The 26,923-nt window shown below is 54.5% G+C and overlaps 1 protein-coding gene across 2 annotated transcripts in view; it reads right to left on the bottom strand.

Annotated features, from left to right (window-relative positions):
• Window positions 1-24,988, bottom strand: part of Lamc3 (laminin subunit gamma 3) — a 59,512-nt gene extending 34,524 nt beyond the window's left edge. Inside the window, exons 1-7 of one of the 2 annotated variants that reach the window (XM_075985784.1) lie at window positions 24,503-24,988; window positions 13,515-13,819; window positions 11,497-11,627; window positions 8,516-8,682; window positions 5,166-5,354; window positions 4,971-5,088; window positions 2,081-2,179 (exon numbers count right to left, since the gene is read on the bottom strand). In XM_075985784.1, coding sequence (XP_075841899.1) covers window positions 2,081-2,179; window positions 4,971-5,088; window positions 5,166-5,354; window positions 8,516-8,682; window positions 11,497-11,627; window positions 13,515-13,819; window positions 24,503-24,968 — 1,475 coding nt within the window. In that variant the 5' untranslated portion in view covers window positions 24,969-24,988. The remainder of the gene's footprint in view (window positions 1-2,080; window positions 2,180-4,970; window positions 5,089-5,165; window positions 5,355-8,515; window positions 8,683-11,496; window positions 11,628-13,514; window positions 13,820-24,502) is intronic. The other variant, XM_075985785.1, reaches the window with a different exon arrangement.
• Window positions 24,989-26,923: the final 1,935 nt, after the last annotated feature.

Here is a 26,923-nt window from a genome sequence, read left to right as displayed (position 1 = left end):
GAGGGCTGGCACTAAAGGGGCCAACAGACTTTGGGTTTTGTTGTTGTTGTTTGTTTTGTTTTTTAAAAGAAATTTTAACCAGGCAGTGGTGGCACACACCTTTAATCCCAGCACTCAGGAGGCAGAGGCAGGCGGATCTCTGTGAGTTTGAGGCCAGCTTGGTCTACAAGAGCTAGATCCAGGACAGGCTCCAGAGCTACAGAGAAACCCTGTCTCAAAAAACAAAAAGAAAAAAAATAATTCTAATTGAAACTGTCTTATGAGTGTCTTGTTTGCAGGCATGTCCATGTACTGTGTCTATGTGCATGTTTGCTGCCTGTGGAGTCCAGAAAAGGGTGTTGAATCCTCTGAAACTGGAGTTTCAGATGGCTCAGAGCTACCACGTAGGTGCTCTGAAAAGGCAGCCAGTGTTCTTAACTGTGGAGCCGTCCTTCCAGCCCCCTTGGGTTTTGAAATAGGGTCTTATTTTATACTCTGGTCTGGCCCTGTGCTCTTGACGGTCCTCCTGTCTCAGCCTCTGGTCATTATCTCCCGGCTACCATCTGCCCACCAGGTTTTTTGTCTAAACAGTTGTTGCAGTTTAGTCTTTAGAAGTGGGGTACACACCAGTAACCCCAGCACTCAGGAGGTGAAGGCAGGGAGGGGTTCAAGGTCATTTTCAGCTACACAGCAAGTTCAAGGCTAGCCTGGCCTCCTGAGACACTATCTCAAAAAAAAAAAAAAAGAAAAAAATTGAGGGTGGAGAGAAGCACAACAATTAATCCCAGCACCCAGGAGGCAGACAGAGGCAGGTAGATCTCTAATAGTGTGGAGCCAGCCTGGGCTGCTCAGTGAGAACCTGTCTCAAAAACAAAACACAAAACCCCACAAAACAATTAAAAAAAAAAACCTTCCAGGAGGGAAAACATCAAAGAACTTGCTTGCAACCGGCTTGAAGCCACCATTGTAATTAGTAACTATTCCCAGAGCTGAATCTCGAGGCTATGCAAATGCCTGTTTCCATTAAGCCCAGCATTCTTTGCTGCTGTTGGCAGGGCAGTCACTGGGGCGTGCCACTTCTAGGCTGATTCCCACTCCCCCCTCTCTGTCATCTACAATTCTGAAGGAAGATTTGCCCACTGTCATCTGTTTATTTAGCCAATCATGTGGCATTAAAGATATCTGCCCCATTCTTAGGCTCATAATGCAATCACATCTTTATTAATTTTGTCATTCAAATAGTTCCTGCTTTGAGACTTCAGGATGACTCTTGTCTTAGCTCAGTTTGTAGGGGCTTCTCGGAGCAAGGCATTAAGAAGGATCTAAGGTTAAGATTGTTACGTTCCAGTAATAATGTCTGCATTGGTGTGAGATGGGAGGGCTGTGACAGCACTCCATTAGTGATGTCTGCCACTGGTGTGAGATGGGAGGGCTGTCACAGCTCTCCATTAGTGATGTCTGCCACTGGTGTGAGATGGGAGGGCTGTCACAGCTCTCCATTAGTGATGTCTGCCACCGGTGTGAGATGGGAGGACTGTCACAGCTGTGACATCTACCATGGATGTGAGGCAAAAGAGCTGAAATATGACACCAGGTATTTGCTGTCTGGATTAGACGCTTTTCCTATGTGTTTAGAGTTTCTTTCCAGGATTCTGATCGTGAAGCAATGATGTATTTCTTTTTTTAAAATATTTATTTATTTATTATGTATACAATATTCTGTCTGTGTGTATGCCTGCAGGCCAGAAGAGGGCACCAGACCCCATACAGATGGTTGTGAGCCACCATGTGGTTGCTGGGAATTGAACTCAGGACCTTTGGAAGAGCAGGCAGTGCTCTTAACCTCTGAGCTATCTCTCCGGCCCCAATGATGTATTTCCTAAGCTAAGAAACCCTCAGTGGCATTTGATCAGAGTATCCCATGGGACCTTTGGCTATCTTCCTGAGTAGAAGACCCTTGGGGTTTCAGAAAGAACCTGGGGTGACAGTTTGTCCAAGTCCCTGAGGACCCTGCCCTGCCTTTCCCCTTACTACACAGCTTGGGTGCCTCCCTAGAGACTCCGCAATCACTTCCGGTAGCTCTTTGTAGATCGCACCCCACCTGTCACACAGGCTGCCTTCGACATTCTCTTTGCAGGGGCAGCTCCCACTGTGGGGGTCACAGGTTCCCAAGCTTCCAGCAACATTGCAGGTACAGGGTCTGCCAAAGAAACAGAGAAAACACAGTCTATTGAACAACTCCAGAGTGGACTGTCCGTCCTCAACACTCTCCATGCCCTTCCCTGCTCAGGAGGAAACAGTGATAGGCCTGTCCAAGAGACTGTGCTTGGTGTCGTCCTTACTTCTTTACCAGAAAGTGCCTCGTTTACCCATGCAATGATGCCCCACCCTCTACCCGCCCCTCCCACTGCATCCACCCATCCACCCACCCACCCATCCACCCATCCATCCACCCATCCGTCCACCCATCCATCCATCCATCCACCCATCTGTCCATCCATCCACCTGTCTATCTGTCTGCCCTCCTGCCTGCCTGCCCATCTGCCCGCCTACCCATCCATCCGTTTGTCCGTCCGTCTGTCCATCCATCCATCCACCCATCCATGTTATCACTTACCATCTGCCCACTGTCCACCTATCTATTCACCCCTCCACTGGTCCATCTATCCATCCACCCATCACCCACGCTCTTGGCATCCACCCACTTGCCCTCCATTGGTGCATCCATCCATCCACCTGTTTACTCATCCTTTGATCCCTTAGCTTCCCACCCATCATTCTCTCCTGCATCTGTCCACCCACCTCCATCATCCACCCATCCTTCTTCTCATCGTCTCTTCATCTCCATTCACCCACCCATCCGTTTACTCACTCAACCACCCACCCACTCATCATCTGCTAAGACAAGGTCCCCGTTCTCACGGACCCCAGGACCCACTCATCATCTGCTAAGACAAGGTTCCTGTTGTCATCGACCCCAGGACCCACACATTGTCTGCTAAGACAAGGTTCATGTTCTCACAGACCCCAGGACCCACACATTGTCTGCTAAGACAAGGTTCCCATTCTCACGGACCCCAGGATCCAGTGAGAACATACCAACAGGTGGCCCCTGCCCTGCACTATGGGCTGTGAAGGAGATGGACTAGGGAGGTGCATCTGGTCCAGCCTTGCAGAGTGGGAGGGAGCAGGGTGGGGAGCAGTGGGCGCCTTACCTGAGGACTGGAGAGTGGCTAGCAGTGTGTGACACAGGCCAAGGAGGCGGGGCTGACAAAAGGAAATGCTCTAGGGGAGGGGACTAATATGAGCAAAGGTCCCAAGACCAAGACTTGGGAAGCAGCCAGGGTCAGTCAGTTCCAGAATTTTTGTTTTTTTGTTGTTTTGGGAATGGAATCCGGAGCCTTCTGTGTGCTGGGCAGGCACTTACTCCACCACTGAGATCTGGTCCTGGCTTCAGTGGACATTTCTGTGCACCATGTCTACCCAACACACTTCTCCTGTCTTTCAAATGTATGGGGACAGTGTTCGTTATTCACTAGAGCCAAGTTCATTTATTTTGTTTTTTCTTTCCTGTGTGTGTACACGTGTGCATGGAAGTGTGTGCATGTATGTATGGAGGTCATAGGCTGAAGTTAGGTTTCTTGCGTTCCACCTTATTTATTTTATTTTATTTTTTGGTTTTTCGAGACAGGGTTTCTCTGTGGCTTTGGAGCCTGTCCTGGAACTAGCTCTTGTAGATCAGGCTGGCCTCGAACTCACAGAGATCCGCCTGCCTCTGCCTCCCGAGTGCTGGGATTAAAGGCGTGCGCCACCATCGCCCGGCCTCCACCTTATTTTTTTGAGACTGAACCTGGAGCTCAGCAGTTTGGCAAGACTGGTTGGCCGGCCACCTCCTGTAATCCGCTTGACTTTGCTGGCCTTCTAGCCTTTGGCACTGGGCTTATAGATGTGCACTGTTACACCTGGCTTTTGTGGGTTTACCTGGGGGCTGGGGATTGAACTCACACCCTCATGCATGCGCAGCAGCACCTTACCTACTGAGCCATCTCCTCAGCCCTGGCAAGTCCATTTAAAAGTGCTTTAGGGGACTGTAGAGTCCTTGTCTAGAAAGCGCGAAGCCAAGTTCACTCCCTAGCACCATATAAAGCTGTCCATTTCTAACTCTGACAGGACACCACTGCTGGCTGTAGTGGTTTTGAGGCCAGCCTATGCTCTGTAAGACTACACCCACAAAGTCCTTCTGAGTGTGCAGTATTGCTCACTGTGGGTTCCACCGTGAGCGTCTGGCCCCTCTCCTAAGATCCAGCCTGTGGCAGATTGCTGGTCCCTCGCTGGTCTCCCTCCTTATGGCCAGGCACCACACACCCTAAATATGTATATAATGCCTGGCTCCCTGCCCAGCTTCCACCTGGCCCTCTGCCACAAGGACCAGCCTCCATCCCTCCCTCCTCCTCAGTCTTCTGTCACCACAGACTTGGACTCTGGAAACTGCGTGCTTCCTCCCCCTCTTCTGAGCCAGCCCCACTCCTGCCGAAGTCTCCGATATCCTCTGGCACAGCCACCTGCCTTGGCTCCCTGCTCACAACAGCCCTCAGCCCCCAAGGCCCCCTCTGCACCAGGCCCTCTTCTTCCAGACCTGAGCCTCACCTGCCGCTTGCCTCAGCCTTGGCTGTACTCCCCCGCTTGGAGTGTCTCTGTGTCCCTTACTCACCAGGACTCACTCTCAGGTTCAACCTGGGACTCTGTCCCTCTCCACCACTGGGTCTCTCCGGTCACGCCCCACCCCCATTCCACCCCCACCCCCACCGGGCAGGTTAGTTCTTCCGTGTCTTCAGCTCTAGTTCTCCTAAGTCTGGGGTCTGGTAGCTACGGATGAAAACATGTGAGACGAAGGTGGAGAGTGGGGACAGCTAGCATTCTTTCCTTATGTGTCTGATTTAGCCCAAACGCACAGCATGGTCAACACAGGCCACCCGTCCCCACATCCTCACCTGCAGCCGCCCTCGCTGAGGGAGTGGAACCCGGGCCCGCAACGGTCACACTTCCAACCTGTCACTGTGGGCTTGCAGGGGCAGGTGCCCGAGTCGTCACACTGGAGACTCAGGGAGCCTGGGGAGGAGGGACACAGGGCAGTGGAGGCAGGAGGATGATGGGAGATGGGAAAAGGGGATGCTGGGGCCACTCACCTGCTGGGTGGCAGTCACAGGGTTGGCATGGTGTCCTCGGGCCCCATCTGTAATAGTTCCTCTCACAGTGTTCACAGTGTGGCCCAGCTGTGTGGTCACGGCAGTGATGGCAGTGCCCACCATGGCCAGTGCTCCGGAAGAGCTCCCTATCAAACGTGCACTCCTCGGAGTGCCCACTGCAGTTGCAGGCTGTGAGAGATGGAGGTCATGTGCATGAGTGACAGGCTCTGCGGGGGGAGGAGCTCTGCTCTCTGGAGCAGGCATCTCAGAGAGGGTGTGCTTGGTTAATCCTGTCAACCTGACGAGACCAAGAATCACAGAGGACACAAACCTCTCACATTAGGCTGAGACGGCAAGACCCAACTTAAATATGGGTGGCACCATGCCCTGGTCTGGGGTCCTGGACCGGAAAAGGAGCTTGGAAGCAAGATGCTCACCAACATTGACCAGTCTCTGCTTCCTGGCTGCACAAGCGATGTAACCAGTGCCTCACAATCCTGCCACCATCACGAGGGGAGGGCACCTTCAGTCTGTAGCCTAAACAAGCCTCTCCTTCCTTATCCTATTGTGTAAGGCATTTTGTAAAAGCAACAGGAAGTGGTTAACACCAAGGGCCAGAGTCCAGGATGGCCAGCAGGCTCAGTTTGACCAAGGCCACTGAGCCCAGGCATCTGATATTCCCAAACAGGATTCTCTGTAAGAACTAGGTGGTCCCTATAATAAATATTCCGAACTGAGGTCTTCCTGGAGGGAGTCAGAAACGTGTTGGGATGGGGAGATGATGAAGCAGGAAGCCCGTGCTGGCCAGGAGGAGAAGGTCTGGGATGGGGAGATGATGAAGCAGGAAGCCCGTGCTGGCCAGGAGGAGAAGGTCTGGGATAGGGGAGATGATGGAGCAGGAAGCCAATGCTGGCCAGGAGGAGAAGGTCTGGAATGGGGAGATGATGGAGCAGGAAGCCCGTGCTGGCCAGGAGGAGAAGGTCTGGGATAGGGGAGATGATGGAGCGGGAAGAACGTGCTGGCCAGGAGGAGAAGGTCTGGGATAGGGGAGATGATGGAGCAGGAAGCCCGTGCTGGCCAGGAGGAGAAGGTCTGGGATGGGGAGATGATGGAGCGGGAAGCCCGTGCTGGCCAGGAGGAGAAGGTCTGGGATAGGGGAGATGATGGAGCGGGAAGCCCGTGCTGGCCAGGAGGAGAAGGTCTGGGATAGGGGAGATGATGGAGCGGGAAGCCCGTGCTGGCCAGGAGGAGAAGGTCTGGGATAGGGGAGATGATGGAGCGGGAAGCCCGTGCTGGCCAGGAGGAGAAGGTCTGGGATGGGGAGATGATGGAGCGGGAAGCCCGTGCTGGCCAGGAGGAGAAGGTCTGGGATGGGGAGATGATGGAGCGGGAAGCCCATGCTGGCCAGGAGGAGAAGGTCTGGGATGGGGAGATGATGGAGCGGGAAGCCCGTGCTGGCCAGGAGGAGAAGGTCTGGGATGGGGAGATGATGGAGCGGGAAGCCCGTCCTGGCTGGGAGGAGAAGGTCTGGGATGGGGAGATGATGGAGCGGGAAGCCCGTGCTGGCTGGGAGGAGAAGGTCTGGGATAGGGGAGATGATGGAGCGGGAAGCCCGTGCTGGCCAGGAGGAGAAGGTCTGGGATAGGGGAGATGATGGAGCGGGAAGCCCGTGCTGGCCAGGAGGAGAAGGTCTGGGATAGGGGAGATGATGGAGCGGGAAGCCCGTGCTGGCCAGGAGGAGAAGGTCTGGGATAGGGGAGATGATGGAGCGGGAAGCCCGTGCTGGCCAGGAGGAGAACTTCTGGGATAGGGGAGATGGTGGAGCGGGAAGCCCGTGCTGGCCAGGAGGAGAAGGTCTGGGATAGGGGAGATGATGGAGCGGGAAGCCTGTGCTGGCCAGGAGGAGAAGGTCTGGGATAGGGGAGATGATGGAGCGGGAAGCCCGTGCTGGCCAGGAGGAGAAGGTCTGGGATAGGGGAGATGATGGAGCGGGAAGCCCGTGCTGGCCAGGAGGAGAAGGTCTGGGATGGGGAGATGATGGAGCAGGAAGCCAATGCTGGCCAGGAGGAGAAGGTCTGGACCAGAGAAGCAGTGTCTGCTCGGTGTGTATGTGTATGTGTGTGTGTGTCAAGAGGCTGGTTGTGGACAGCAGGCCATGTGATGGGCAGCCGATGGGCATACGGTGAGGTGACTGGCATGTGGCAAGGCGGCCGGGAAAGAGAGGTGCCAGGAGGCTGGGAGCCCGGATATTCAGGGAGGGGCAAGGTGTAATGAGGGGAGGGCACTCTTTGAAGGCCATTCTCTGTAGGCAGTGGCGGCTAGAACCTAGAGACAGCGATGAGAAGAGTGACAGCATCCAGAGGAGAGGCGGCAGGGCTGCCCAGAGACAGGAGGAATGAATTCGGGAGATGTGAGAGAAAAAGAATTTGGGGTTCAGAGGTTGCCTGGGCTAGGAGTCAGAAGTGAAGGGTCAGGCATGAAAATCCAGACTGGGGACTATGAGAACAGAAATGAGACACAGCAGGGGGGCTGTCTGGCATGGAACATCCCTACCATAGAAACAGGCATGGGCTTGGGCCAAGCAGAGAGCCAGCAGTGCAGCTTCCCTGGGGGAGGCAGGCCAGCAAGCCAAGAGGAACTTAGCACTGCATTCGCCCTCTGGGGCAGCTACTGCAGACAGGAAAAAGTTGATTTCTTCTCATGGTCCCCAGGCAGACTGCGGCCCAGGCCCAGGAGGCAAGCCACGGGGCTATATGTGGACTTCTGTGTCTGGCTCCAGGCACGGCACGCATGAAGCCCGAGGCAGAACAGAGGGCTGCGAGGAGAGACAAGGCCGGACAAGGGAAAGTGGGGTGCAGCGGTACACCCCCCTGGGAAGGCTCCTCCCTTCCCACCATCCCTATAGAAGGTTCCAGGGCCCCTTCTCCCTTTACCAGTGTCTCTTTGAGGTTAGGCAGGCAGAGTCACACCACACACAGCTGGAACATCAAAGGACTTCTGGGGACTGTGGGGGAGTGTGGGAAAGGCTGGGGTAGGCGGGTCAGGGCCCTGTTGGTGGGGTGGGGGGACTGGATTTCATTAGCTGCCAGGGTTGGAACAGTTAAAACAAAGGGTTAAGTCTGGTTTGGGGACCTTCCTGCCCTCCGACCACAGGCGCCTCCCTGGGTGGACTTGTCCTGGAGGAACGGCTTGTGAGGGAGGATTGGTGCTCCCCTCAGCCTCCCTTAACTCTCCTTCAGAGCTCAGGACTCCACACTGCCTGCCAGGCCCACCCAGGAGCAGGCCCCTCTGTGAGGTTTGGGGGATTGTTTCTCAGCGAGCATCACTAGCCTGTGCCCAGGGACACTCACGTAGACACTCATTGGCGTCTTCTGCGGTGCCACGGGCCCACGGACGGTCCTGGTAGAAGGGCAGACAATGCTCGCAGTCCACACCCGTGGTGTTGTGCCGGCAGTGGCACACCAGCTGACCAGCCTTGTCGGGGCCGCACTCACTGGCGTGACCATTGCATTTGCACCTGAGGAAAGCAGCAGGAGGGGGGACCTAGAGACAGTTGCCACAGACATTGCGAGAAGCGAGGGTGTCACTGTCAGGCACCCCTTGATTGCGGCACAAGTGTGGGGGTCCCTGAGCCCCGACTACACACCTGGGCGTTGTGATAAAGAGAGCACTGGGGTTCCCAAATGCTCCATGGCTTCCTGCTCTGTGGTAAACACCACAGCCAAAAGCAGCTTGGGGAGGAGAGGGTTTATTTCACCTCACAGATCCCCATCACAGCCCAGTATGAAGGGAAGTCTGTGCAGGAACCTAGGGGCAGGAACTGAAGGAAGGCCATGAAGGAGGGCCGCCTACAGACTTGCTCCCCATGACTTGCCCAGCCTGCTTTCTCATACAGCCCAGGACCACGTGCTCAGAGGTGGCGCCACTCAGGGTACGCTGGATCGCCCACATCAATCAAATCAAGAAAATGTCTCTGAGATTTCTCTACAGGACAGTCTGAGGGGGCTGTTTTCTCAGTCGAGGGTCCCTCTTCCCAGATGACTCCAGTCTGTGTTGTGTTGACTAACTAACGAGCACACAACCTCCTGCTGTCCCCTTTGAGCAGACCGGGAAACTGAGGCCTGGAAGGCTGTCCATCCATGGCTGCCAACTAGTAAGTGGCTGCCACAGAAGGTCTCTGCTTGGGTGGAGTCCCAGCTCAGGGGTCTTGGAACCCAGGGAGAAGCCAATTCAGTCCCCTGGTGGGGGTGGACAAGTGGTCACAGGGTCAGTTCTTAGGGACTGAGGTTATGACAGGTAATTCTGCAATTGTGTCTAAAAGGGTAAGAAAGAGGTGCCCCGTGCAGGGGTCAGCTCTCAAGAAGTCCCCAGAGTCTGAGCCATGGTAGGCAGCCCTGGGTCTCATGACACCCACAAGTTCAAGAGATGGGTGAATTCAGCAAGAACCAAGAAGCGCTTGGGGGGTGGGCAATGTGGAGAACTGGATGAGACTGACCTTCTGTGGCCAACATCCTTCGTGGCTCAGAGCCCACCATGGCCTGCTCCTGGCTTGCACTGAGATGGTCCCAGACAGAGCAAACAGTTCCAGATTTTGCTCGAGTCTTTGGAGGTGGCAAGGACTCTGTACCCTAGCTTCCCAGATGGTGAAACAGGCTCAGGACACAACAATGGAAGACTCAAGGGGCAAAGCTGTAAGCCAGAGCTGATCCTGGTTCTCCAAAGACAAGTCCCCACCCCCCCCCTCTGTCCTCAGAGGGCAGTGATGGATGACTGGTCACTTCCAGGGCCCCCTGTGCCGTCTCTAATCTCAGTACTCTATGAGAGTATGGTACTGTTTGCTCATGGGCACAAGGGGTGCAGCAACATCCCACTGTGACCAGGCTTGAGTCTAACACCAATCGGTTTTAGAAGATGGAGGTCATGGGATCTCACAAGCTCCCCACTCCTCAGAATCCTTCTGACCCAGCGAAAGGTGCTGTTCCTTCCTGAAGGCAGCCTTCACAGACAGCTGTGGAGCCAAGGGTGGTCTGGGTCCCACAGCTGTGTTCCAGATGTGTTCTGGCTTGCAGGCCCTGACAACAGCGTAGCAGATGGAGGTCATGGCCACCGTGTTTGGAGTCTGGCTGGGAGGTTTGACCCAGCTCGCACGTCAGAGAATTCATCTGAAGTTCCTCACCAGAGTTCACTCGGGTTCCTTCACACCTGTCTTCCATGAAGCAGGCATCTCAAAGCGCCAACTGTTGGGCACACACTCTTCCCTGACTTCTGTGTCTTTAACATCACCCAAGCACCCGTGAATCATGGTAGCCCAGCGTCTGAGGGCCATCCTCACCGTTCCCCACAGCCACAGCCTCTCACTCACACTTGGAGCTACTTTCTCATCTTAGTTAGCTGTCACCCCAGGCTCCTGGCCCTGGCTGTGCCTGCACGGTCCCAGCACCCTGTCTCCACCCCTCATCTTCTCACCCGTTCGCATACTGCTATGCCAAGGTGCAGCAGCTCCTATCATCAACTTGGCAGGACCTAGGTCGCCTTCTGGGCATGCCTCTAGAGTTTCTAGATGAGGGCTAACTGAGCAGGAACCACCCAGCTGAGTGTCAGCAGTACCATCCCTGGGTTAGCGTCCCAGAGTGGATAACAGCAGGAAGTCAGCTGAGCCTCCCTGCCTCACTTCTTGCTACTGGGCCATCCCCTCCTGATGGACTGGATCCCAAACTCTTCTGGTGGGTCAAAGTTAGTCTCCCCTCCCCTGAGCTGTCTTTGTCAAGCATTTTGTCACAGCGGTGGGGGAAATCAACGAACAACGGGGGTTGAGTGTTTTGACATTCTGAGGCCTTCGATGACTCCCTAGTGACAGAGGGATGGGAATTAACTCTGCCCACGGCCCTGTCCTCACTCCAGCCTCACAGTCTTCTCCGTCCTCAGGCTCAGCTTCCCCATCACGGAGGCTTCTGCCTGGACTGTCTTGTGCCCCCATCATTTGTTCTGCAGAGCTGACGCTGAGGCCACCCTGGGCTTTTATTCTGGTGTACACGGATGTATTTATCGAGAGCCACTGGATTTGTGTCCTCCGCACCACAGGCTTGGGGTAGGAACTTATAGTCTCTTCTCATTTCCCGGTGAGGGCTAGGTGATGTGGGGACCTGTTGGGGTGGTCTGTGGAGGCAGAATGGAGCCGGCAGCAAGGCCTCCAATGCCGGCAGGGGGCTGGGTGCTGCTCACCCCTTCTCATCCGGGTCACACCAGGCACCTTAGCAACTCTGCGGCTCTCAGAAGAATGGGGACTGTTCCCTCGCCCCCCCCCGGGTTCTGGGCCCGCTTGCAGCCTTACCTGCCGCCCACAGAGAAGTCAGACACAGCGTAGTAGTAAGACTGGAGCACCCTGGGGTCTTTGAAGATGTCATCTCCAAATGTGTTGAGCCGGTCCAGAGAGATCAGGATCTCAGTGCTGGTGACCCACTCCTGGGGAAGGGGACAGGGACACCATCAGCAAGTGCTCCTGGCCTGCTCCACTGGGAAATCCTGCTCCCTGCTCCCCGGGAAGTGGAGGTGGTCCTGGGGCACAGGGACAGGCCCGGCTGAGACAAATCCTGAGGGGAGGCCAGGAATCAGGAGGCCTGGGTCAGCCTTGGGGCTGTACGGCTCTGGTGAGAAGCCCCAATGCTTTGGTGCCTCTGTCCCCATCTGTAAAATACAGCAGGTTAGAGGCTCCCTGAGGTGTAAAAATGAGGGTGACAATGTCAACCACATGGTGTGGGGCCATCTGCACTGAAGTGGTATGCACGTGTGTATGTGTGTGTGCGTGCGCGTGCATGCGTGTGTATGTGTGTGCATGCTTGTGTGTGTGTGCATGTGGACAGCGGCTGAGGCAGCCCATCTGAGACCCTTGTATGCAGGCTGCCTACCTTCTCCCCGTAATTCCTCATATGCAGAGAACTGACACCCCAGAACATGAGCCCCACAAGTCAGAGCCCCTGGGCTCCGCCTGGCACAGAGCAGACACTTGATAAATACTTGCTGATCACGGGCTGGATGAGCAGCTTCCCCATGGAAGCGCGTGGTGAGGAAGTGGGGGATGCACGTGGAGAGTGACATTTCCATCCGCCTGCTGTTATAATCAGAGGCGGCTCCGGCTGAATATTAATCAACATTTTAATTCAGCCCAGGAGCCCCTGGCTTAGCAATCAGGCCGTCAGGATGGAAAATGAGCTCCTGGCACAGTGGCTCCTCACCCCAGCAGGACTCAGTCCTGAGATGTCTGTACAGCATTGAGGCTGCGGGTCCCTGTCACTCTCCAAGTCACCTGCGGCTGGGATTTGCAAAGGTCACCATGCTTTCAGGGGTCTGTTGAAGGCAGGTCTGGCTGTGAGGTCGGGGCGAGTCTGAAGTCCACCTTTCCCTCCCCTCCCTCCTTTCTTCTTCTCCCTCCCCCTCCCTTTTATTCTTCTTCTGTTGGGGTTGCATTCATCCCAGACTGGCCTTACATGTAGCCCAAGATGGGCAGAACTCCACTTCCCGAGAGCTAGGATTATATAGGTGTGCCCCACCATACCCAGATTATATGTGGCTGGGGAGGGACCCCAGGTCTTCCATCCTGCTAAGCAAATGCTCCCCCCACTGAGCTGTGCAGATAGGGACCCCTGTGTTTCTTCTCGTTTACAGTGCTGGTGTCAAATTCAGGGCCCTGTGCGTGCTGGGCAAGCATGCAATCTCCACGCCACACTGTAGCCTGGGGCTCTGTGTTCTCAGAAAGACCCCGGGAGATGCTGAGGCCTCTGAGGACCAGAGAGCCAAGGCCTGGGCGGGGACACAAAATGAATCACCAGTGGAAGTCCCATGACTATGCCACCAAGTAGAACACGTTATCCCTGAGGCAGCCTCACACGGATGGAGGAAACAGGCGGGCTGCAGGTGGGCCTGCCACTCGGGACCGTCCTGCTCCAGCCTATCCGGTGCTGAGATCCCAAGAATAAGTTGCCACACTGGCTCTCTTCCATTAAAATACAAATAAATAAATATATAAATAAATAGCAGGGAGCAGTTATGGCTCACACCTTTAATCCTAGCATTCAGGAGGCAGAGGCAGGCAAATCTCTGAGTTCAAGGCCAGCCTGGTCTACAGAGTGAGTTCAGGACAATCATGGCTACATAGAGAAACCCTGCCTCAAAAAACAAGACAAAACAAAATAAAAAAGTGAAAGTGAGAACCAGGCACCCACAGAAGGATTCTAGGGTTTGAGGTTTGACAGCCAGGAGGTCTCAGGTCCTGGCTCTTCTGGCTGGCCTGCTGTCTCCCATCCTAGGCCTGCCCATCTCCCCATGATTCCCTAGGCCCTGTTGCCCACTGACCTGCAGCACAGGGCTCTCCTCAAAGTTGTAGGCACTGGGACGGCCCTCCAGGGTGGAGAAGGCAATGTTACCCCCGTTCAAGGGGGAGATGTCGCTGAACTCAGAGGTGCAGAAGGCCACCCTCTCATCCTCACCCGGCCACAGGGAGTGACCCTCAGGACGGCCATAGGTTTTCTGGCAGGAGGCACTGTAGTACTGGTAGGGCTCCCAGGGTCCATTGGTGCGCGTGCGTTTGTAGATGGCAAAGCTCTCGGGCCGACTGGTGTGGAACCTCAGTCTCACGTAGGTGATCTCGTAGGCCTTCCCTGCAGCCAGGCAGATGCAGACCCTCTTATAGAAGGGAATGGGTACACAGCCCTGGAATGAGGGGGTGCGGGGCGGGGAGCAGGAACTCCCTGGAGCTGTGGGCAGGAGTGCCACCATCAATTGCTGATGCAATCAGTGGAACATGGGTAGGGCAGCACCACAGGCTTTCCAGCTACTTGTTTGTCTTTTATCCAGCTCCACTCACCCCTTTGTATGAGAGTCTGAGCCATTCTACATTGACCAGCAGTGCAGAATGCTTTTGCTCAATAAGTAAATCAAATACTTAGTTAATCAGTGAATTAATTAAAATAAAGACTAGCACTAAGTACCATGGAGGGGGTGTGGTTAGTGAGGCCCCGATAACTGGTGGTATGGATGGAAATGGCACTCTGGGAAGTAAGCTGGTGTCAGGTCAGCATGCTGAACAGGGTTGGTATATAGCCCAAGAATCCCAGTCACAGGCTGGTGGCCAAGGGCAACACAAAAGCACCCGTGTGACCCCCAAAGACTCAGATGCGCATGTCCACAGCAGCGCAAGGACAGTTGCGATGCCTGCCAACTGGTGTGATCTACCACTAGGAACTCAATGCGCCACCCAGTCATGGCCATGGAGAGGTGATGCCGAAGCCGCTAGAACAGAAGGCTCTGCTAGCTGACCTCACGCTGAGTGCCCAGAAACAGCCAAGCCACAGACAGGAAATAGGTTAGCAGTGTTTGCATGTCAGGGTGAAACTGTGGAATAAGTGAAATGATAGCTAAGGGGAGCTGGATTGTGAACCTGTTCGCTTTTCCTTTCAAGTGATGGGAGGCAAAGTCAGCACTTCACCTCAGCTAAGCAAGCTCTGTACCGCTGGGCTGTGTCCTTCGCATTCTCATGCACATGCGTACACGCACATGCACACACCACACACATCACACACACACCACACACACCACACACATAACACACATACCGCACACACACCACACGCACACACCACACACACCACACGTACAACACACCACACACATCACACACACACCACACGCATACACCACACATGCATAACACACATACCGCACACACACCACATACACACACCACACGCACACACCACACACACCACACGTACAACACACCACACGCACACACCACACACATCACACACACATCACACACACACACCACATACACACACCACACGCACACACCACACACACCACACACGCATAACACACATACGGCACAACACACCACACACACACATCACACACACCACACATACAACACACTACACACACACATCATACACACCACACGTACAACACACCACACACACACATCATACACACCACACATAGAACACACTACACACACACCACATACATACTGCACACACACCATACACACACACACAACTCATACCAGGCAATAGCAAGTGTTGGTTACAACCTAGAGGCCACTCTGTGCATGGTAAATTTTGAGAAATGCCGCCGCTGTGCTAACAGGAGCAGGTCACTAGAAAAGCGGAAGCCAGCCTTACCCGACAGCCTGGCAGGCTCAGTGTGACACATCCTAAAAAAGCCGAGGGAGGCATCAAGGAAGACACATGTGCATCTGTGTTCACAGCACCCACGGTTGAGGACAGCCAAGCACATGTCACACAGATGGTCCTGCCATGCGAGGGACAGCTGTTCAGCTTGGGAAAGTGGAACAACTTGACCCCTGGGCTAAAGTACAGTCAAGCCCCGAGGGTGCGGTGCTGGATGGAAGGAGTGTGTCAAGTCAGATCAACACTGCCGACAGGCCTGGCATCGCACACACAGAGAGAGTGCCAGGAGGGGCTGGAGGGCAGCTCAGTAGATAGCAGCACCCGCTCGGCAAGCGTGAAGACCCAAGTTCAAATCTCATCACCCGTGTAAAGTCAAGCAGGGCTGCAAGTACCTGTAACCCCAGAATGGAGAGGACGGGAGTAGGGGAAGGCAAAGACAGGCAGACCCCAAGCACTTAGTGCCAGCCAGCCTAACAGCAAGCTTTCGGTTCAGTGAGGGACTCTGTCGAAAGGCAACGACAAGGGAAATGATAAAGGAAGACACTTGTTGACCTGCCCTGACTTCCATATGTACACATGCACACACACACCACACACCATACATACCACATACACACACTACACACATATACACCCACGCACCCTCACATATACATACCACACACACATCACACACACATACATCACATGCATACCATACACACACAGCTTACACACATACAGTTCTACACCCCCCCACATGCACCACACAAACACACACGCCACACCCCACACACTCACACCACACACACATGCCGGTAGTACAGGACCTGGTATTCGGCTCTCACAGAGTACTAGAGTTCCCAGCACTGGGCTGCTCACAACTGCCTGTAACTCTAGCACCAAGGGACCCGACACCTCTCTGGCCTCCTCGGCACCTTTGCTCCTGTGTACATGCCCACACACAGACATATGCACTCATATACACAATTAAACAGTAAAACAAATATTTCTTAAAAAAATATACATTTTATAAGGGGTTGCAGGGACTGGAGGAGGGCAGCTTACTCTGCTTCTTAAGTTGAAAGCCCTCGGTACAGCTTCAGAGCAGGGGGAATGTGTTTGTGACCCCAAACTGCACACACTTAAAAGTGGATCCACTCCTAAGCTATGTGTATTTCCCCACAACAAAAGGAAAATTTAGAGTGAATATACTGTCCCTTTGGGAAGCAGTTTGGTGACAGGGATGAGGAGCCGCAGGAATATTCCCAGCAACTGACAAAAAGGCCTTCGTGGGTGGGAGGGTCGTGGCCTAAAAAAGCGCAGACCAATCATCAAGGCATTGCATAGACTTGGGAAAACTGAGGATCTGAAGAAATGGCTAAAGGGACCTCCAGGACAGCGGTTCTCACCATGACCAAAGCCAGTGATCGACAGCAGAGTGGAAGACACCAGGAAAGTTAGAGTCAAAATGGTAAAGAAGAAAAGACCCAAGGCACTGTGCGGGGTCATAAAGGAGACCCTGACGGATAGCGCCAGGGCCCGAGTTAGAATCCTTAGCGTAAAGAACTGGGTGCTGGGATGCATGCCTGTAGCCAGAAGTTGGGGTGGACACAGGATAACCCTGGGGCTCATTGGCCAGTCAGCCAACTTGAATCCTTGAGCCTTGACTCCTGTCTCAAGAAGCAAAGTAGACAGCCACTGAGGAACAACACCCCAAGCCGGCCTCGTGTGCACACACACACAGAAACCACACACAGAAATTATTAAAAAAAAAAAAGTTAAAAGACTAGGTCCCAGTCAGATGCGGTGGTGTATGCTTGTAACCTCAGCACTTGGGAGGTGGAGGCAGGAGAGTCGTGAGTTCAAAGCCGTCCTTGGCTATACAGGGAGTTCAAGGCCAGCTGGGCTGCCTGGGACTGTCTCGGAAAAACCAAACAAAAGGCACGGGCCCCAAAGACAGCCGTCTAATTGGCGAGCATGTTTGTCCTCGGAACTCAGCGCAACTGTTCCTCCTTCAGTTTCCCTCTGTTTTCCCCAATTTTCTTTCCTGAAGCTTGTTCTAATTTAAAATTGGAGAGAACCCAGATTTACGAAACTTTTTAAAAAGCAACCGCCTTGCCAGGTTCCGTTTTAAGATGTTTTCTAAATTTCCGTGGCAGCACAGTTGGCATCGGGCTTCTGAGCCCTTCCTAGGAGGGTGGGCAGGGGCCTAGGCAAGGTCAGGTGGTGCCCGGCTGGCTCTGCAACTGGGACCCCAGGGTGGACACAGGTGCTGCAAACCCGGTAAACAAAGAACAGTCAGCCGCCTCCCAGGAGGGGGCCAGAAGACACTTCAAAGGTGGCTGCCAGGGAGGCTGCCTCGGAAAAAGAGGGTCACTGGCGTTGCAAGCGAGCAAGCATGGCTTCTGTGCTGGGGAGCATCGTGGCTTCTTCCTTGCCAAGCCAGGAGGTGAGAGGTGCTGAGGCAACATCAGAGGGCCCCGCGGGGTGGTTTGTTGGAGAGTTAATTAGAAGAGCAACTCCAGCCTGCTCTGTGAGGAAAGCAGCCTGAAAGGCTGGGAAAGGAAATGGCCCCAATATACGGTTGACAGGCATTGAACCCACGGCCACCCAGGCTTCTGTGGGCTCCGGGGGCCAGAGTCATTCCAGGGTGATGGTTTTGCACCTTAGCTCTAGGCCACCCAGTGTACTGTCTCTCTACCTCAAATGTTGTTTTCTCGGCCAGGCGGTGGTGGTGGCACATGCCTTTAATCCCAGCACTCGGGAGGCAGAGACAGTTCGAGACCAGCCTGGTCTACAAGAGCTAGTTCCAGGAAAGACTTCAAAGCAACAGAGAAACCCTGTCTCGAAAAACAAAAACAAACAAAAAAAATATGTTGTTCTCTCCAACTCCCTCACTTCTGTAGGCAGAGAGCACTTATTGGTTTCCTGGAAACCCAGGCCCAAAATAATCACACAGAAACTGTATTAATTAAAACATTGCTTGGCCTATTAGCTTAGGCTTCTTATTAACTAACCCTTACATCTCAATTTAACCCATTTCTATTACATCCTGAGCTAATGTGGGGCGATTTCATTACAATCAACAACCTCCCGTGCTTCCCAGCTCAGCTGAGCACCTACCATGTGCCGGCTGAGCACACCTGCCTACTGTCTGACGCTCCAGTCCCACTGTGGTATGAACCCCACTAATGAGAAGCCTGCAGCTGAGAGAGAAGGGGCCATCTCCACACAGAAAACAGTCAGATCTCTCGTGGTCCTTGGGCCCTCAGAAAGGTTATACAGAGCCAGCTACCTTTCCCCTGGGCTCCCTGGATGCCCAGGAGACAGGGTTTCCAGAAAAGGGATAAAGATGCTCATGGGGATGCAGAGATTTGCCTCCCAGGACTTGGCACTTGAAGATGTAGTGGCTGGGAGGGCCCCTGAGCCAAGTACCAGGTGCTAAGGCACATCTACCCTGTCGAGACATGGGACTGCCATAAACCAGGCCGGTCTGCATCCGGTATTGACCTGGTGGGTAGGCCAGGCTTATTTTGAGAAAATGGAAGCAAAGCAAACTTTAATTACAGCCATCTGGGAATTCAGGAGGGGGGTGGGGTGGCGCCAGAGGGGGCAGCAAGATTTGAGCTGGAACACATGGGCAGGCCAGGCTGATACCTACCACTGAGAGTCACTTCTAGGGGGAGAGCAATCCCAGGCCTGAGCCCCAGGTCTTGACGTCCAATGTCAAGTACTTCATTTGTCAAGCCAGCTTTTGGCAGCCCTGGGCAATTGTTCCCCGTGAGGAACTGGGGTCCCTCTGAGATCACAATCCACAGGCCACAAATTGAACCAGGCCTGGCCCCATACCGGCCCTCCTACCTCTGCACCACACCTAACACACGTCGGGATTGACAAGTCTGTTGTCTAGCTTGGAGAGGAAACAGGTTTTCTCTAATTGGCGATTGCATAAGGCTTTGTGTCAAGAAACATTCTGAAGTCCGGTCCCAGCTGTGATCGCTGGCGTCTACAGAATACAAGTTTACAAGAAGGGGATGGACATCCAAACCACAGCCGGACATAAATAAACATACTCAATAAACAGAGGAAGGGCAGAGGGACTGGTGGAGAGAGGGCTAATGAGGAACCCAGAAGGACTGAATACTTTGGGAAACAGTAAGTCTTGGGGCTGAAGAGGGTGTTGACTTGAAAATACTTGCCTAAGTACATGGGGAGTGGCGGGTGTTGCTTTTCTTTAAAAAAGTATATAAAACAAAGCATATGCTCCTAGCCATTTCTGAGTGTGCAGTCCATGGTTTCTGAGTGTACAGTTCACAGTTTTTTAGTGTGCAGTCCATGATTTCTGAGTGTGCAGTCCATGGTTTCTGAGTGTGCAGTCCACGGTTTCTGAGTGTGCAGTCCACGGTATTAAGTGGTTTCACGCAGCTATTCAGTCACCAACACTGTCCACTTAAACACTTGCTTTCCTTTCTCTCCCCAACCCCTCAGAGCCCTGTTCTACTTTCTGCCTCTATGAATCTGACAGCTCCAGGAACCTTCTAGAAGTAGAATCATGACATATGTGTCGCATGTGACTAGCACATAGCCTCAGCGTTCACTCCTGTTGTAGTGTACACATTTCTCTGCTTCATTTTTGGGCTGTGTAACCCTGCACTGTGGAGTTGGTCCTCACGCAGCTGAGCTGCACTAAGCCTGACTGTTGGGAGGGAGCGCTGCAGGGACCTTTGCTCCTGGGCCTGGGCATGAGGTCCAGGGAAGCTATTTAAATTACCCAGTTTAGGGCTCAAGTGGGGAGCTGGACCAAGATGAGTGCTACCTTTGGGAGAGGGAGGTTCATCTCAGAGGGTGATCATGATTCTAGTCTGTGAAGTCAGGCCATTAGGTGGGGTAGGGGCTGGCTGGCCCCAGAAGGGCCGGGGCCAGGCAGGAAGGAGGCTGTGTTTTGGAAGACTTCAGCAATGCCTCTAGAAGGGCCGACCTTCACGCAACATTTCTCCACTAGCACCCTCCCCTGCTCCGGCAGAGAACACAGGGCACTGGAGATTCACTGATCAAATACCTGACTCCTCAGTGTTGTGCCTCAGTTTCCCTGTCTGCAAAATGAGCATAACAATTCGAGGGTGAAGCAATCGGATGTCTGCGAGGCTCTTGAGGAGCAGGCTCACAAGTGAACTTCAGCCACTGTTGGGTCATCCTGGGTACCCATGACTAACACTGACCAGGGAACCTGACGGGGGGCCTGGCGCTGGGTGTGGGGTTAAAACAAGGGTGCTCCTCCTCTCCGTGGCAGCTCAGAGCTGGGGATGGTGGCAAACAGGGCCAAGGCAGGAAGGCAGGTGAGTGCAGGCCGGGCGGGAAGTTCCTGAAGGAGGGCACCCTAAGCTGAGTGGACAGACAGGCTCTCTGCCATATCTCCAGGGCTTGGGATCTGGCATCTAGTGGGTTTCCACTGGCTAATGAGTTAGTCTGGGTTACCAGAAGTTGAAAAGATGTGATGGTGTTTACAGCAAGGTCCACAGGAAGGAAGAGCAGAGCCATGGCCTTTCTGTGGCCCCGAGAAAGCCACGGTCATCTTCAGAACAGAAAAGGTGGAAAGGGATCCTGGGAGACCGGGAAACCATTTACTCCTCCCCCCTTTTAGGATATTCCACCTTTGCAGCTCCTGGATCGTTGTGGGAGGGCCTGAGGAGTGGGGGCAAGGCCAGCTGGGCCCAGGGCCACTTCTGTGGGTGGAGGGAGGCCATCCAAGACCACTGCCTTGATTCTTGACCTGCCTGGGGCCTAGCATTCCAGTCAAATCCCCTGAGGAGGTGGATTGAGGACTCTGTCCCCAGGCTCCAGTCCTAGCCAAGGCAAACATACCACCCACTCCGTAGGAGGCAAAACTGAGCCGAAACTCAGGAGACTCTGGAGTCTTGGGACTTCTGGGGGGTCCCTGCACCCATTCTGAACCAGACCTTTTCACTGTGATTGCTTAATCTCCTTGCTCTTCTCCCCTCCTCTAGGGCCATCTAGGCTTGGAGAGTCCAGATCTGTGGAGCTGCGACTGTCTGCTCCCTCAGATCTGGAGTGTTCTGGCTTCTCTCAACCCGTAGCACCTTCGGGTCTTGAAAGGCTAGTGCTGACTCCCCTGCCCCAACTGAAACTTCTATGCCTCATATGTGTTCTCAGAGCTCTGATTCTTCCCATGGTGTCTTATGGCTGACCCACAGTCATGGGTATAGCTGTATTCTTACGGCCAAGAGCCAAGGGAAGTGCCGGGCAGGTGGGGGTCAGTGGCCTATTAGACTACTTCCCCCTCCATCTGGGGGGCTTGGGACCCAGCTGCATCTTTCTATGGGTTCTGGGAGGAGTCATGACAATCCAAGGCAAGAGGACACCAAGAGCCACTACTCTGGTTTCTTTTGGGATGGAGGTAAGAAAGCTCAGGGCCAGCCTGCCCTCCCACTCTGTCTTAGGGCAAACAGCAGAGCTCGGAGTGGAGCTACTCTTTGCCCTGTATGACCCTGAACAACTGACCTTATCCTCAGAGCCTCAGTTTCCCCATATGTGAAAAATAAATTCCGCCCGGCTGAAGCGCTGGCCAAAGTGTCCTTGGTGCAGGCACAATCACTACTTGGTCCTTGAACAGTCTGTCACCCCGTGTCCCTGTATTTCCTCCTCTCCCCACCCACCCCTCACCCCAGCCCTGCAGTCTTCTCCAGGCCTCAGGGAAGCAGCCAACCTCACCATCCCCACTGTGGCCTTTCATCCCGGGCAGGAAGTCCCGGCTCAGCAGCAATTGCGGGATAGGATCTGGACCAGATGTCAGGAGCTGCGGGGAGCTGGGAACGCTGTGACCTCCATTCCTAGTTGACCTCCGCCTCCTCTTCTCCCACTCCTCATCCTCACCCCCTCCAGGAGCCCCTGACCAGAGCTGCCTTCCACTTGCCCCTCCCAGGGGCCTTGATGAAAGGGAAGAAGACCTATCAGACAGAGGCAGCAGACTGGTGGGGTGTCACCAGCCCACCTCAGCCAATGGCCAGGGGACTTTTGATCCCTGGATATCATGAGTCCATGAATTAGCTGCAGCAAAATTGAGACACCCAGCCTCCAACTGGGCCATCACGATCAGGCCTTGGGTCCGGATGTCTTGTGGGATAGGGTAAGCTCTTATTCCCTGATACAGAGCCCACCCATGGGCCTCAACCCCCACCAGGGCTTCCTGCTCGCTATGAGGGCTCCAACCTGAACACCTGTCACTGAGGTACTGGCCTCAGGGCAAGGCTAGCCTCCTCCTTATTCTCCTGCCTCTCCCTCCTGAGTGCCATCAGTATCGTTCAGTGCTGGGGGATCAAACCCAGGGCCTGTACTTGCTAGGCAAACACGCCACCAACTGAGTCACTACCCCAGCCCCCCTCTTGTCCCCGCAGTACAGGCAGGGAAACTGAGGTGCAACACGGAGTCCCAGCTTCCCAGTAGTGGCTGTGCTTTGCCTGAGTCCAAAGTACCCCTTTCGGAGCCAGCATGCAGTGTGACACTGTCATTCATTCATTCTTTCGTTCCTTCATTCATTCATGGTACAAACTCTTGGCCTTCCACCTATGATCTTGGTGCTGTCCAGTAGGACAGGAGGAATGCTGTCCTAGAGGAGGACCCACCAGATGTACGTGCCTTGTACCATGTGTGAGCACGTGGCATCTTTGCTTGCTTCCACAGCCCAGGATCTGAGATGCCTGGAGGCTGCTGGCTGAAGCATTTAAAGGTTGCAGGAGCATTTATCAGGCATAGCACAAGCACCGCTGTGAACAGGGCTGCCCCTTAAGTCAAACGCAGGATTTCCCACCCTGTCCCCCTCCCTCATGTCTGAGGCCTGAGCCCTCTCCTTGGCATCTGGATTTCATGGGCACATGTGACAGCCTTTGTTAGGGAACACTGTGTCTCCCTCACAGTCCCCCACCCTGCCCCAGATTCCTCTCATGGCCTTGGGGTCTTGCCAGCCTCATCAGCCAACTCCCCTAACTTCCTGCTTCCTGTCTGGGCAGACCCCACCTCATCCAACTTTCACCAGAGAGACGACGTCGTCACCCCTTGGAAACGGGTTTGGGGTACAAGAGGAATGTGCTTGCCTGCGCTGCTGAAGGGGTTAAATATCCTTCCCACCACTCTTTTCTGAGGACGAAGCTGTTTCTTAGCCCTTGCCAGGGCTTTGCCACCCATGTCTAGGGAGGACCAGCTTAGTCATGAGAGGTCCAGCACACGCCAAGTTTATATTCTGACCTCCATGGCACAGGAATGTTTGTGTCCTGACTGTCACTTAGCAGCATGTGTGTCTGTGCACAAAACACTTAACCTCTCTGAGCTTCCAGATTTTCATGGGGACACAGTTCAGCTCCAGGTGTTTTGGAATTTAGGACTTCTACGAGGTATTATTCTGAGGATGCCTATAGCTAAGGAATGGAGCGTTTTCCTAATGGGCTTCATTCTGGGGCTGTCGGCTGTACTCAAATGAGATTTCAGCAGCAAAATGTGTGAATATTGGCTCTTACTGGAATACACAGAGTCTATAAAGCCTCAGGTCAGGTTTAGTGCCAAAGTCAGTTATGAAAATACCAAATCCATGTTATCAAAACTTTGGAAGATTTGCACCGTGTCCAGGACATAGCAAGGAACCCAAGGACATTGGGCTCCTCTGAGCTTGGAGTGGTCAGAGAATATTCCAGCTTCAGGGTGGAAGTGGGGCCCTGGGTTCCCACCTTCAGGGGCCTAATGCTACCACACCTTGGCTCAGGCTGGGTGGGGCAAATGATGGGGAAGGCAGAGGGGGCACGCCAAATGCCCCAGGTGGCTATCCAGTGGCAGGAAGAAACTGTCCTGTCCAGGGTGTGATGGCAGCTGCCCCAGAGTGCTCACAACCTTGGAGGTTCACTGGGTCTTTGAAGCTGACCAGATTCGGAGTCCCTGCCTGGACCAGGTTATCCATGGAGGTGTCACCCCCTCCGCTTCCCTAACCGTTCTTTCTGGGAATTGTTGCTGCACCAGTTGTTGCCAAAGCCGAGGGAGGCTTTCTCCTGCCCTTAGGGGCGCCCCTCGGGCTGATCTCCTGCATCCCGCCCAGGCTGCACAACCCCTCTCCTCTGCCTGGGCCTCCATGGAATGGAGACAAGGTGACAGGGGACACATGCTTACCTAGACGCAGGGTAAGGTTAACCGAGGTGGGGTACTGAACCCCGAAGGCCATGGATGGGCTCTGCCACCAGGTGCTGTCATCGGGGCTGTGGAAGTCTGTGAGGTAGGAGGCGTCGTGGCGGAGCTGGGGATCGGTATCGTCGCAGCGCTGGCACTGTGGTCCCGCGCCTGGCACCCCCACGTGCGGGCAGAAGTTCTCTGGGGGCCGTCCGCACGTGTGCGAGGCCTCGACCCGTCGGCCGAAAGCTGCATTTTCGAACTCAGGCAGACAGCGCTGTGCGCGCCCCGCGTCGTCGTAGCAAGAGCCCATGCCCGCACCCGCCGCGCAATACGCCTCTAGCATCACCAGCATCACCAGGGACACCGGCGCCACCGACGCCACCGCTGCCAGGCGGGACAGGACCCCGGACACAGCCATGGCCCTCGCCCAGCTCCTGGCTGTGCCGCTGTCCACTCTGCGCTGCATTCAGCGCTCAGCCCTTCTGCGCTCCACTGGCCCAGTAGCCCTCCCTTGCAGGCGGGACCCGACGGCGTCTGAGGGCGGGACCCACGCAGGCGACACCCCACCGTCCGACCTCAGTCCCTTCGTGCTCACCCCCACCTGCTGGACGTGCCCGGGAGTGCCTGCTTGTTTTGGCTGGGCTGCGGACCCGTATTGTAAGCCTGGCCCGCGGTTCTGAGAAATGGGTTTGGCAAAGACACCGCTTCATTCTGCCAGTGGGACTTTTCTATGGAAGCCTTGCACGTGTGAACACTTGTGAGCTGAAGGGCAAGGCAAGCACAGGTCTTCACCTGGCAGAATGACCTCTGGGAGTTTCCCTCCAAACCTGTCTGCATTTCTACTTCAAAAGTGGCTGCCGCACCTGGCTTCTCTTCTCCCAAAGTTGATATATTTATTTATCCAACTGGGACATTTCAGGGGAGCTCCCTCTCATCAGCAGAGGACTCTCCTTCCCTCCACCAAGCGTATGTCCTTCCCAAGGCTGCTAAGGATCCTTGTAGACAGTGAAACAAAATGACCCTATGATAGGGCCACCCCCTGAGCTGGACACTTTCAGACACACCAGACCTAGGGGTGGAGAGACCCAGCAAGCCTCCAGCCCTGGAACGGAAAAGCCAAGCTGGTTCACGAGCATGTAGAGTTGGTACATAATTACAGGATGAAGACAGACCAGATCTGCCCCTCTGAGTAACACTCGGGTGGCCTGTGTGGGCTGGACCCACAGGAAGGGGTGATCTGGAGGCAGTGCTGTGGAAATGGCAGACTGGGGAGGCCAGTGCCCTTTCCACATGGCCGCAGAGCAGAGCCGACTCCCCCACCACACCCTTAGTAACTCTCAGTCAGGGACTCGACTTGGGTGAGATTCTTAGTTACTCTCTCAGTTCAACCCTATGGAGCTTTTGCTGATTTGCTTGAGAGACTGAGTAGGCGAGGGATCCGCGTTGCATGACACAGAAGCCATTAGCCACTTGGCATTCGGGTCCTTTCTGTACCACCCATGTGGCTGTGGCAGAGCCCACAGCCTCTGCCCCACTAAGACTGCCCCCAAATCTCTACCCAGCTGCCTTTGCAGCCAGCATCCCTTGGGCTGTCTTCTGCCCTTCTGACGAATGTTCTGGTACACAGGAGGTCCCAGAGAAGGGCGGGTTTGCCTTATCTGTTTCAGCTCTACAGCCTGTGTTGAGGCCCCTATGTGGTAGCCATAGCCCTAGCTTCCTGATGCCCAGACCCAGGGAGGGGGTGGTTTCAATCAGAGCCAACAGAGGTGCTTGCACTGTTATGGCGGCAGCTTCCCTAGGAGCAATGTTCTATGTGGCAGCCCCTCAGGTCCCTCCAACCTTTCCCTGAGCACAACAATAAGGCTCCATCAGAAAAACCTAAACATTGGAGCAATATGTGCAGCTCAGAGCCCAGATCATTGACAAGGATTCCTACAGTGAAGCCAAGATCCTACTCTACACACAAGTCGCTAAGAGAGAGCTCCGTGACCCTGGAAAGCTGGCCAGACTGGGCTCGGGCAAGCACCGCCCTCTGTCCACCTTCACTGTGCGGGCCTTGGGGACCCCAGGGTGAGGCACATTTGACTCTTGCCTCTTGAAAGCACCCAGTCTGCAGTCCCTGTATAGGACAAAGACAAATTCATGGCATGGTGTGGGACTGATACCATGGCACCTGCTTCAGCCTCGTCCCATCACCAGGACCTGCTCTCCATTCCAGCAGGCTGGGCTGCTTGTTAGTGGTACCTCCCCACGCCCCGCCCCACCCTGCCCCTGACAGAATGAGCAGAGAAAGACCATCAGAGAGGATGCCTGTACCCACAGCATCCAGGACGTGTTTGAGGAATGCACAAACTTCCAGGCTGGTTTGGGAGCCTGGGGTAGAGGTCATGGCCCCTTTCAGGGCCAACTGGATGATCACCA

Source organism: Microtus pennsylvanicus, chromosome 9, assembly GCF_037038515.1.
Source record: "Microtus pennsylvanicus isolate mMicPen1 chromosome 9, mMicPen1.hap1, whole genome shotgun sequence".
NCBI lineage: Eukaryota > Metazoa > Chordata > Mammalia > Rodentia > Cricetidae > Microtus > Microtus pennsylvanicus.
The sequence above is the reverse complement of the archived record's forward strand: the minus strand, read 5'-3'. Positions and strand labels throughout refer to the sequence as shown.